Raw genomic sequence first — 11,762 nt, forward strand, 5'->3', positions numbered from 1 at the left:
AAAATTTAAGTCAAAATGGTTAATAAAAATATTATATCATGTATTCAGATACTTAATTAAAATATATGATAATTCGAATATCTAAATAAAATTTATAAATAAATTTCAGCCTAATACTTTTATTAGTCAATTAAGTTTGCCGGCAATCTATTTGTTTTCTATAGTTTTGCTTGACCTTGTCAAGAACGGTTGCTTACGTGATTGATAAGTTAGAATGTTATTTTAATCAAATTGTTTGTTTAGATATGGTATAGCAATTCATAGTAGGGATATTTTTAGATAAAACTATTAACTCCGTATATTTTAAATTAATTTTATGACGGACTTGTTTTTAATTTTTGCCCTAAATTTACCGCTAGTGTTTAGAGACTAAAGTCATGTGGAGACAACTTGTGGGATAATAAGATATGCAAAACAATTAGTTTGTTGTGAGGGCCATAAATTAAAGGGAAAAGGGTTAAATATGCCGCTGAACTTATCGAAAATGTCTAGATATATTCTTCGTTTGAAGTTTGGCTCACTCATACCTTCGCCGTCGATATTTGGACGCATATATACCCCTTTCACCGTCAACTGCTTTGTTGAAATTTTTATTTTTTTTATATATTACACATGAAATTGTCAAATCATCATTTAATTGACACATGACATTTATATTAACTAATCAAAAACCATTATAGTACACAACTTTCTTTTTTAAAAAAAAGCCTAAAAATTATCAATCAAGATTTGAACAAAATTATTGTCCAGCTACATCCTTCTATAAATAAAAACACCCATCATATCTCCAAATAACCCAACAATGAATTAAAACCCTATCTTTACAAGAAAAATCACCCCATTAATAAAAAAAAAAGCAATCTTTCTGCAAACCCAGATGTACAAACTAAAAAAATGTGTATTTGGGTTCTTTTTTTCCCCCCTTAAGTTCCTGTTGACAGCTGAAAATCAAAAAAAAAAGGTCAAGAATTCTCGCAATGGAGAAAAAAGAAGATGGGACAAATGAGGGAAGATTGACGAGAGAGAGAGAGAGATTTTTGAGAAAAACTCGAAACAAATTTAATTTTGTGGAAAAGCAAGGAGCATAGAGAAAGGAGGAGGATCGATTTTGAATTATTTAATATTCTTTTGTTTGTATCTTCTGTTATTTTTCCTTTTGTCTTTGTTGTTTTAACATACTCAGCATTTTGATGATTTAATATAAATGTCATGTGTCAATTAAATGATGATTTGACAATTCCACATGTAATATATAAAAAAAAAAAAAATCAACAAAGCAGTTAACACTGAAAGGAGTATATATGCGCCCAAATGTCGACGGCGAGGGTATGAGTGAGCCAAACTTCAAATGAATGGTATATCTAGACATTTTCAATAAGTTCAGGGGCATATTTGACCTTTTTCCCTGAATTAAAAACCAACACAGAATAGGGCGAAAAGTTAACCATATTAAACTTATTTCCTCTCTGAACATCAATCACAAGCCTCAAGATACTTCACATAACATGACACAAAGGAAGCAAAATTGTCCACAGATGTATATGGGATATACTTTAAATTATGAATGAAGTCCAAAATAAGCAAATGTTTTCAAAGACTTCCTATCCTACAAGCCTTAATCCAATAAACTACAACTATGAATTCAATACAAAAACAGACACAAACTCTTTGTCTGGTAATGACTTTAACAAAAAAAGGAAGTCGCCGACATAAACTTTCGCGTTCAACAGCCTGAGGGAGCAAACATGCCATTTGACTTGAAAACATAATCCTCTTCCCATATAACTATAGAGAACAATGCGTCCCATTACCGTTTATTTTCATAGGAAGCAAAAGTACCTCCACATATCTGAAAGAATGTCATATGTAGTCTTAGTTTTCCAAATAATATCTGGGTCTGACCTCTCATCTTACGAATGATAGGAAGAAAATTATGAACTTCCGACAAGACGCTGGCAGGATAGATGAGGCAAACTCAATGAGATTTTCACATAATCGAGACAAGCATCAACAGTAAAGCTCCATCTTTCTTCTCGTGTCAAGAAGATTGCACAGCCAGACGCTGAAGATGCTCAAAGAACACTTGAAGGCTCACATCATCTGTAAAGATAACGTCTGATCCAGCTGCCATATCATTTGCATTATTGTACGTGGCAGATGGATTCAACTTTGCCAAAAGGAATCTTGCCTGTCCAGCATGAGCGAAATGATGTTATCCCCAAATGACGAACTTACAATTGCTCCTACTTCTCAATAGGCATGTGGGCCTCACACATAGCACAAGGCAACAATATTTAAACAAAAGAATGCATTTGTTACCTGGGAGCCATGCTGATCACACACTACCAGTCTTGGAACAGGAAACCTCTCACGGATGATTGCTTGGGCCTCATCATGGGGAACTTGCAACAGTTGTGCAAATGCCTGAAAAGAGGAGAAAGGGAAAAAAGAATACATATTTTTGTTTCATGAGCACAGTATGAAAATACATCATGCTAGTACAGCACAAATTCTGCATGCTTGAGGATGAAGAAGAGATTTCCGAGTCTTCCTCTTTCATCATGAAGCATCGGCAGACTGAAGCTACCACAAAAAAGAAGAAAAAAAATATCGCTAGATGAGAGAAAAACGTGAGGCATACCTGGTGCTCAGGCTGGTCCTGGTATCCCATGTTTCTCCATTGAGCTATTGTCATTCCATGGAAAATAACTACACTAAAATAAGAATCCAACAAGAGAATGCGATCAGCTGCAATGGATGCCACATCCAGCAAAGCAGGAAAAGGCAATGAATTGAATGAAAATGCCGTTAGTGTTGGCTGAATCATGACAGCAGCATTGCTTATGCCCTCCCGATTGAGCAACATGCGGAAATATGCTGTCTCATCTGGACTATTATTGAACACCTGTGACACATATTTTAGTGAGAAACGAGACATGTACATCCATGAAATCAATTTGTTATGTTATTGACACTGAGACAAGAAAGAACATCCTGAGCTATATTACTTGTAAGAACTGGGACCGCCGTAAATGAAACATGAATTGAGGGAACAATGAAAAAGAGGGATTCAAAGTGAATGAGCTGGGGTCATCCTTCCGATAATCACCAAACTTGGAGCACAGACGAATGAGATTACGATCTAGCCACCTTGTGGCATCAAAATCTTCCTGAAATCAGTTATAAGGATAAAACAGAAATGAGAATTGGGAAATTATATAGTTCAAGCACGAGATGATAAGCGAATGTAATATTTTACCACGATTCATGTTTTAAGGATTAATTCCTCCCTACTTCAAGCACACCCAACCAACCTTGTTACTTCACTATTTACCAAAGCATGACAAGGTTACCCTCTGAGTACTGTAAAAATTTATGCAGAAGCAAATAATAGTCTAGAAAAGTTACCTCCATCTCCATTTTGTAAGAAGCTAATCTAGCCACAACAACCGCAGCAGTCTCTTGATCGAATCCTTGCACCAATTCCTGGAAAAACAGATTTCTTGCAGTGTCAGGATTAACAAACACTCACATGCTCCCCAAAAAGTTCGAACAATGAGTTAAAATTCCTCAACAAACTTATTTAAAAAATGAGATAAAATTCCTCAACTACTTGAAGCAAGAGCAAAATCCAAACGGGACATTGTCGTTTGACGAGATACCCTTAGCAGGAAGCCCTTCTCAGAGGACTTTATTGAACTTTCAACTGAATTTGAGGTTCTTGGGTGATTGACTCATAACCAGTATAGAAATGTCAAATATTTAAGATGTCTTGAACTGAAAACTAACTAGCATGAAATAGACTGAATAATGTGGTCTCTCTCTATCTCTTAAGTTTTCTTTCTATGTTCTCTTGTTTGTGGGGCCAGAGGAATTAAGGATAATCAAATTCTTCTTTTGTCCTTTAGCAAAAAACTGCCTCACAAAGGACAACTCAGAAGATACATTTGAATTTGGAGCTCTACAGAAGAGAACAGTAACGGAGTAAATTATGTAACAAATGATACTTCTAACTCAAGCTTTTAGTGACGCACCTCATTACTAACAGCAGCATCAACCCATCTTCTAGTAACGGTGGTGACTCGTAGTTTTGTTTGACCATCAGGGCTCTGGTAACTGCATTTACATCAAAGCCGGCAAATTTTAGATGTACAGTAACTCTTCTTTTCCTATATATAGTGTTGTTCAAGAAGAAAAAGTGTAACCTATCCATTAATAAAATCTCAGCTTAAAATATTTATTAAAAAAAAAACACTAAAGGATATGAAAGAAATAGAGGTTAATGTTCCTAGTGTTCCAAGCACCTCGTGAGGAACTGTATGTACAATTGCGGATTTATATTGCCTGAAGGGTCTGATTTCTCACTAGATGAGACATCAAAGAAAACAGTTAAGCAAGTGTTTTTGTCGAGACCACACAGCTTCCAAGCTGTAGTATTCCCCTCACCGGTAACCGTGTTGGAAACAGCAGGTCCTTTCTGCATACACCAAATGATCAATATCAACTGCCAAACTGCAACTGAAAGAGTTAAATTTTCTTTTGCAGGGGAATAAGTTTCCAGAATAGAATTTAACTGTGTAACTTTAGGTAAAAATACCCACTACTGATAGTATGTAAAAGTTTAGTAAACCAACCTTGTCTAATGATGTGCATGGTCCAATTATCCCTTGAATTTTAATATCCTTGGAGCAGTTGATCTCTAATGTACCACTGAAACAATTTAATGTATCAAATTCACTGAATTAAAAATAAAATGCAACTGTAGCAGTAGAGAGTCAGAATCCTGTGTTATGTTGTTATGTATGCAATATTTATGCTGCAAAAAGTACAACTAATATGAATTCAAATACATACTTCTGTAAGACTAAAATTCATGAGAATCACTTGCTTAACAAAAGTTCCCAACTTACCAAGGTATATCCTTTTTGTGTTGAGGATGAATTTGGGGAGAAAAAGCGTTTCAGGGTTTTGTACTTCATCATTGTGGAGAATGCAATGAGAACTTTTATGAAATAAAGTAGAAAGAAAAGTCAAGTATACATCGAAAACACCATAAAACGTGTACCAAAATTCTCTCTAAGCTCTAACCATTCTGCCAGTCCCTTAAGTTTTAACCCAACTAAATCGATCAACTAGAGTGTGAGGATTTCAACTGGTTGTTTTCACGCTGCGCTTTTATGAAACTAAAGGATAACCAAATAGGGTATGCAATTTTCGAAAACTCAATCCATCAAACAACTACTATCAATCAAAAAAATAGTTGGGATATATGATTATCATCTGCTCTATTGGGGCATATTTCATTCTAACACCAGCATGTAATTTGTCTTTGAAATCGAGAATTCTCTAAATCTTAAGGTTCTCCAAATCTCACAGTTGCCTCTGTCTGGACCTACTGTAAGGGCAACAATAACTAAACCTGAATCTCAACTAGTTGGTCTTGACTATACGGATCCTAGCTTCAATTATACTCAACTTTTAGCTAAGTCTACATCGAGTCCTGTCTTTTGAGACATTATGCAATATTAGTTTCCAAGAAAATCTAGCCAAAGGATGAGCAGTCTAGTTTCCAATACAATGGAAAAGGCGAAACACCCACAATCTATCTAAATTGTAGTGTCCAACCATATCTAATTCAGCCTCCCTCCCTCCCAGTTTCAGTGATTTCTTCTTCTTGTTTCTGATTGTAGCTAGGGATCCATTCCTGTAATGACCTCCATGTTTTGCGGGAACAACCTTTTTATAGGTAAGAAAGCTGGACATAAAGCTTTCATTCAGATAACATCAAGCCTTAACTTGATTATTAGGTACCAACACGTTATTTTTAAAATTTTTCCATTAAATTCATTAACAGATATGAACTGCATCTATTACAGAACTGATTCTTCGTTTTTGAGATTAAGTGCTTGTTTGGCTTAACTTATTTTAAGCAGCTTATAAACTGAAGCTAAGAAAAAATAAGTTGGGGGTAGCCCAACTTTTTTTTTGGCTTATAAGTTGTTTTCAGTTTATAAGTTGCTTTAGATAAGCTAAGCCAATCAGACTCAATGATATGTTTGGGCTTATTTTAAGCACAAAATGGCTTTAAGTTGGCCAGTCAAACACCAAAAAAAGCTGAAAACAGCTTATAAGCCAATCCAAACGGGCTATAAGAAATGACGTGTGAGCTGAATTTGATTATGATGACTTTCTATCAAGATCACCAAATTTACTCATAAGAAAGTTGGACATATAGCTTTAGTTTGATAATCAAGTACCATCTTGTCAGTTCCTTCCAATTTTTTCATTGAATTCAACTGAACAAGATATGCACTGACTCTATAACAAGGGTCATCCCTTTTATTCACAATTTCATATATGTTGAGTACTTTAACCCATTCTCTACAGTTATCAACATAAAATCCCCCTCACTGGTATACAGATTGGACCCCAAAAAATAAAAACAACCTCCAGACAAGTATATCTTATATCATAGATACTTATAACTTTAGTGCCTCTTGCTAGAATAAGTCCAGGACATGAAGTTAAATTTTTTTCACATTCAAAACAAGCATACTGAAAACATAGCAAAATTAGTGTCCTTTGCAAATGAGACAGAGCAGAATAATATCTCAAGAAGCTCACTTGAAGGACAGCCCAAGAGACTGTTCACCATCTTCAAATATTTGCTTGAAAGAATCTTTGAAAACAGAATGACCAAAGCTTTCAGCTAGAACAACTAATCCTCCTGTTTTTTCAATAGCTACTTTCATCTCAGCAACCCCAACCTGAAACACAGAATTATTAGTACAACATGAGATCATCTGCTTCCAATTCACCAGCAGCATTAATCAGTCTAAATTAGCCTCTCACCTTACATGCATAACACATCAAAACCAAACAAATTAAAAGTACGCATGATAGAACTCAACACACTTGAGTCCAAATATAACACACCAAACATATGATGCTCAGATGTTGTAACATTTGTTCAATCAGTTTACATAAATACACACATGTCGTAGCTTTTAAAAATCCAGTATAATTGTAAACAGACGTCAAGATCAAATGCATGATTAGTAACTAGTGAAACAACAGCACCTTCATTGAAGTGATTCAATGACACATAACACACATGTCACCATGCCAAAGCTACTACACAGACAAACCTGATCAAGTGCTGAAGCAAACACATCCAAGACGTGACCTTGACTAACAAGCTGTTTTGCGAGTTCCTCATAGAAATGGACAGCCTTTTTGAAAAAGGGTGCTGCATCCTTGTGCAGATCCTTATGAGAACGAACTGGTTCTGATAGATCTTTAGACACAATCTGCAAAAACAAGGAGATTAGTCAAAGAAAAGGAAAGCCATTGAGATTCATCAGTAGTAAGGATTTAATTAACCCAGGCAATAAGTGGTGGTAGAGACAAAAACAGGAAACAATTGGTTTTTCTTATTAAGGATCCAATTAAGTGTCATTCTCATGAAGATGCGGGTAACTGTATTCCTGACTCAAATATGTTTCAACAATACGGCTTTTAGCCTCACAATTTAGGCCAGCATCAGAGTGATTGTGTCTTTCCATGAACCTTGGCAGAAGGTAAAAAGAGCAGCAAGCGACCATCTTTCTTAATAACCGTGGTGTTTGAGCCAGCTTGAGCGCACCTCGACTAATTTCACGGGGTAGTTACTACCTCCCATCAGCACAGGTACCAAGTAACTCTATTCACCAAGGTTTGGATAGATAGAAAGAAACCATCTAGTGTTTTTTTGACTCTGCAAAGAATTGACCCTAGGACCTCATGATTGTCAACCCACTTCATGACCAGTCGGCCACACCCTTGGGTGCGCAAGCGACTATATTAATGATAAGACAAATATAAGCTACAAGGTTCATTTACGGAAGTGGATTCCGAGAGTTATCAATACTTGCCGAGAATCTCAAAGTGTATCACAACATTCATGTTCAATGGGAAAACATAGAAGTTTGCCTAGTTACCTTGATTAAAACTAAGAGTGGTTTTGGTAGGGAGGAGAATTTTTTCATTAAAATGCTTTCCATGTTTCACCATGAGAAAAAACATTTCTGAATCATCTTGCAGTGTTTGGTAAGGCATAAATGTGGGTACATTAATCGAGCAAGTAACTGCTAAGAGTGATGATAGTGTTCTAGTGATATTTTGAGCATTAAAGGTCGATAATAATGCTAAGTGTTAATTCAAGCAAGTAACAAGGAGTAGAAGTTACGATATTTGAGAAGGAAAGTGGCTTTCTCCAAAAGCAAGAGAAGCCAATTTCTCCATTTTGATGAAAAGTAGTTTTCTTCCAGACATTATTCCCCACAATTCATAGTAGCTAACACTTTGCGTAGTACCAGACACACCATAAATAGACATTCAAACCCATAATTTAGACGTATGCAACCATGAAAATCTCGACCTTATCATAAGCATCAACTCAAACAAAGAGAACCTTTTCTTCCATAGGTTGGGAAGACAAGTAATTTGGAAAGTGTGATGTGACAAGCAAAAAAAAATAGTGAAAAACAGATTGAAAGGCTCACCGTCCCAGGTCCCTCTGTGCATGGACCGCCCACTAAGGCCATGATCCGAGCACCAGCACCAGCTACACAAGCTCCAAGCATTCCAGCTGCTACACTCAAAGCAACACCAGTGCAGCGTAATGCTCTATTCCCCTGTGGTACTGGCCATTGATCCGTGCTCAATTCATCTAACAACTACAAAAAGGATGCAGGAAAATAAAGTCAATACAAAAATTACTAAGCTACATTGCTACATCAATCAAAAAGATGATTATTATCAACTGAAACCGACAGAATTCAAGGTATATTCACACTCCGAAGCAGGCAACAAGAATCTGGTAACACCAAGATTAGGAAACCCAATTTGTCCACCACCACCCTTCTGCATCCCGGGGGCACCACCAATTCGTCTAAGCCCCAATTGATCCAAAACTTGATCTTTCGACAACTCCTTCGATCCCCGAAAAACATACACCTTAGACATATCTGAAAACCCCAACTCATGCACTTGAACCTGTGTACCATACGATATAAACCCCACCATAGCATTATCCGGCAACATATCAATAGCCCTTTTCAACCCGGATTTCGCAAACTCCAACTCCTCTTCCAACATACAAGTATCCAAAACAAACAAATAAATCGGAGAAACAGAAGATTCCGGTAAAGGGTTTTGCGGGTTAGGATTAAAACTCTGTGGAGTTTGTGTAGGGAGCGTATATTGAATCGTGGTGAATTGAGGATAAAGCTCCCCAGGTACATTAGTTTCAGAAATACCGGAATAATGCTGAGGGAAATGGTTACGCTGGAAACAAAAAGGGCAGATCCAGATTAAAGCTTGGAAATCGACACGAGCAAAAGGGTTGAGAACAGCAGTACAGGTTTTACATCGGAGAGGTACATAAGGAAGTGTAGGAAGATCAGTATGAGGACGGATCAGATGGATCGATGAAGCAATTGGGATAACGCACTTGCTAGCTTCAACTTTTGTTCTAGGCCAAGCATTCCATGTCATACGAACTCCATCGATCCCTTCAGCATCAGGTTGTGCCATCTCTGTCGCCATTGATCCAACAAGAAACACCAAAAAACAATAAAAAGTTCTTCCCTTTTACAATTTCCGGGTGTAATTCGAGATACCCAGATACAGAAAGTGAAATTGGCGCGACCCCAAAAGGGAGGAAGGAAGGGTGGGTGGGTGCGTGGGTGGGTGGGGGTGGGGGGTAGAGGGGTCACACCGAGGAAACAAGGACGAAATCAGTCAACAGTGGGAAGATGGAAGGAGGACAAGACAAAGGGGTGGAGGTGAGGTGAGTTGGTTATGCTAATCTTGAATGAATTTGGGGATTTTCAACAATAGTAGATGTAAATTAATATAGTATTTATTTTATAATTTCAACTTTGGTGTGGAATTACACTCAATTTACTGTTGTTAGGGGTCGTTTGGCAGTTATTTTGGAGAAGAGTTATGCAGGTATTAAATCTTACATAAGTAATACCACGGTTGGTAGTTAGTTAGGAGTAGGGATGGGCATTTGATACTTCGGTTTGGTTTTATCAAACTTCAGTTCGATTTTTAGTTTTCGATTTTGAAAAGATTGTACACCGAATACTGATCCCAACTAATTTGGTTTGATTCGATTTCTTCAACTTCGCTTCGATTTGGTTCAATATTTGAGGATTTTGTGACGATTTAATCGCTGCTAAAGGTCTAGTTTCTTGTGGTGAATCCTAGTGGGCAACGCTTAGGTGGAAGGATTAGTCTCACGTGGCTTACCACATCACTAAAAATTTTGGATGTTGATTCTTGAGAGTATTTGTGGTCTTTTGAGATAATGGATGGTGGCTTTTTAAATTCCAAAATATAACGGAGGATATAAGTGATCTATTTCGCATAGTTCAAAAGCAACTTTGATCCTTTTCCGTTTGTAAATTAACCTTGCTTCATATTTGTTCAGTATTTTAATTTTTAACTTAAAATTGACATTTGAAGTCCAAAATTTTGTTTTGAGATGTATTTCATATGACAATAATAAACACACACTTCTATTATTTTTATGAAATGAAATTAATGTTTGTATACAAGTTTCAACTTTTGACTCCCAAGTACTTATTTATTTCAATTTCACCTAAATATTGTGAACGCGCAAATAAGTTGAAATTTAAAGACGTTTAAAAAGTATGGAGATGAAAAAAAAATTAGTATCCAAAACTTGGTTTCACTTTTGATAAATACTTTTTGTATGATAATGTTATGTGTAGGATCATCTTGTTCTGCATTAGACGGTATAATTGTTATCTCATGTATTAAGGTTAGTAAATCAGAAATACTAAATATGAAAAGTAAAATAGTATTCGAGTCCACAAAATTCATTGTGTGTCCTTAAGGAATTTAATGTCTTCAGTGTACCCAAAGTTATGGATTATTTCCTCCCAGGATAAAACGGATAGAATGTTAAAAAAGTAACGGTACCTCAAACTTCGATAATATAAGCGAACTCAGGAAAAACAACAATTTAATCACAGAAAAACACAATTTTATTTGTAAGAAAAATATATGAAGAAGAGAAGAAATTTTCGATATTCAAAACTGAGAGGAGGCATCTCTATTTATAGCCAACAAGGGTGCGAAGTTTTTTTGGGAAGGAAAGTGTCTGTTCGGAAGGAATAGGTCCTTTTTGCGAATGAAAATATCTGTTCGGAAGGAACTCGTCCTTTTCGAATCTGCGATTTCAAATTAATACCATTTCATGAATTAGTTAATTTCAATATTAATTTCGCTATTTAATTAATTCAAATTAATTCTATGAATTAAATAAATAAATAAATAATCAACAGATTAATTTTAAAGGAAAAGGAAATTAATTAATGAGATTGATAAATAAATTTTGTCTAAAAATTATCAAACAATCACATCATTTGCCGTAGCCGAAGCTGAGCCGAGCGAGCTACGACAACGACAGCGCGAGGGGGCACCCTCCACTTAACCATTTATGAGTTAGAGGAAGTTTTTCCTAATGTAAGGACAAGACTTTTCCTTTTTTTCTACCATTGAGGGAGAAATGACTTTTAATTTTTCTTTCATTTGGTTCCCCCACATTTCCCAATTATTCTTTCTCATTCACACTCCATGTAAACCCAACAATCCCCTATATGAATGGGGAATGACTATTGTTTAAAACATATGCATGAAAAACTGTGTGATTCGTAAGTAAGAATTAATTGCATCTAGCTAAGTAG

The 11,762-nt window shown here is 36.1% G+C and overlaps 1 protein-coding gene across 1 annotated transcript; it reads right to left on the reverse strand.

Moving 5' to 3' along the window:
• Positions 1-1,525: 1,525 nt before the first annotated feature.
• On the reverse strand, positions 1,526-9,861 carry LOC129880969 (protein transport protein SEC23 E-like). The gene is made up of 12 exons (XM_055955250.1): positions 8,815-9,861; positions 8,544-8,717; positions 7,149-7,310; positions 6,625-6,767; positions 4,635-4,710; positions 4,305-4,477; positions 4,035-4,116; positions 3,409-3,486; positions 3,009-3,170; positions 2,642-2,905; positions 2,320-2,424; positions 1,526-2,188 (listed from the first exon to the last, which is right to left on the reverse strand). The coding sequence occupies exons 1-12, from the start codon at positions 9,586-9,588 to the stop codon at positions 2,039-2,041; spliced, it is 2,343 nt and encodes a 780-aa protein (XP_055811225.1). The 5' UTR covers positions 9,589-9,861; the 3' UTR covers positions 1,526-2,038.
• Positions 9,862-11,762: the final 1,901 nt, after the last annotated feature.

This window comes from Solanum dulcamara, chromosome 2 (assembly GCF_947179165.1).
Source record: "Solanum dulcamara chromosome 2, daSolDulc1.2, whole genome shotgun sequence".
Classification (NCBI taxonomy): Eukaryota; Viridiplantae; Streptophyta; class Magnoliopsida; order Solanales; family Solanaceae; genus Solanum; species Solanum dulcamara.

Bases quoted from the DNA above. Each gene is read 5' to 3' on its own strand.
- LOC129880969 (XM_055955250.1), bottom strand. From the start codon at position 9,588: ATGGCGACAGAGATGGCACAACCTGATGCTGAAGGGATCGATGGAGTT. The intron at 6,768-7,148 runs GTTTGTCTGTGT...TCTGTGTTTCAG, and splicing joins TTGCTTCAGCACTTGATCAG to GTTGGGGTTGCTGAGATGAA. The intron at 4,711-6,624 runs GTGAGCTTCTTG...AAATTGTTTCAG, and splicing joins TCTCTTGGGCTGTCCTTCAA to TGGTACATTAGAGATCAACT.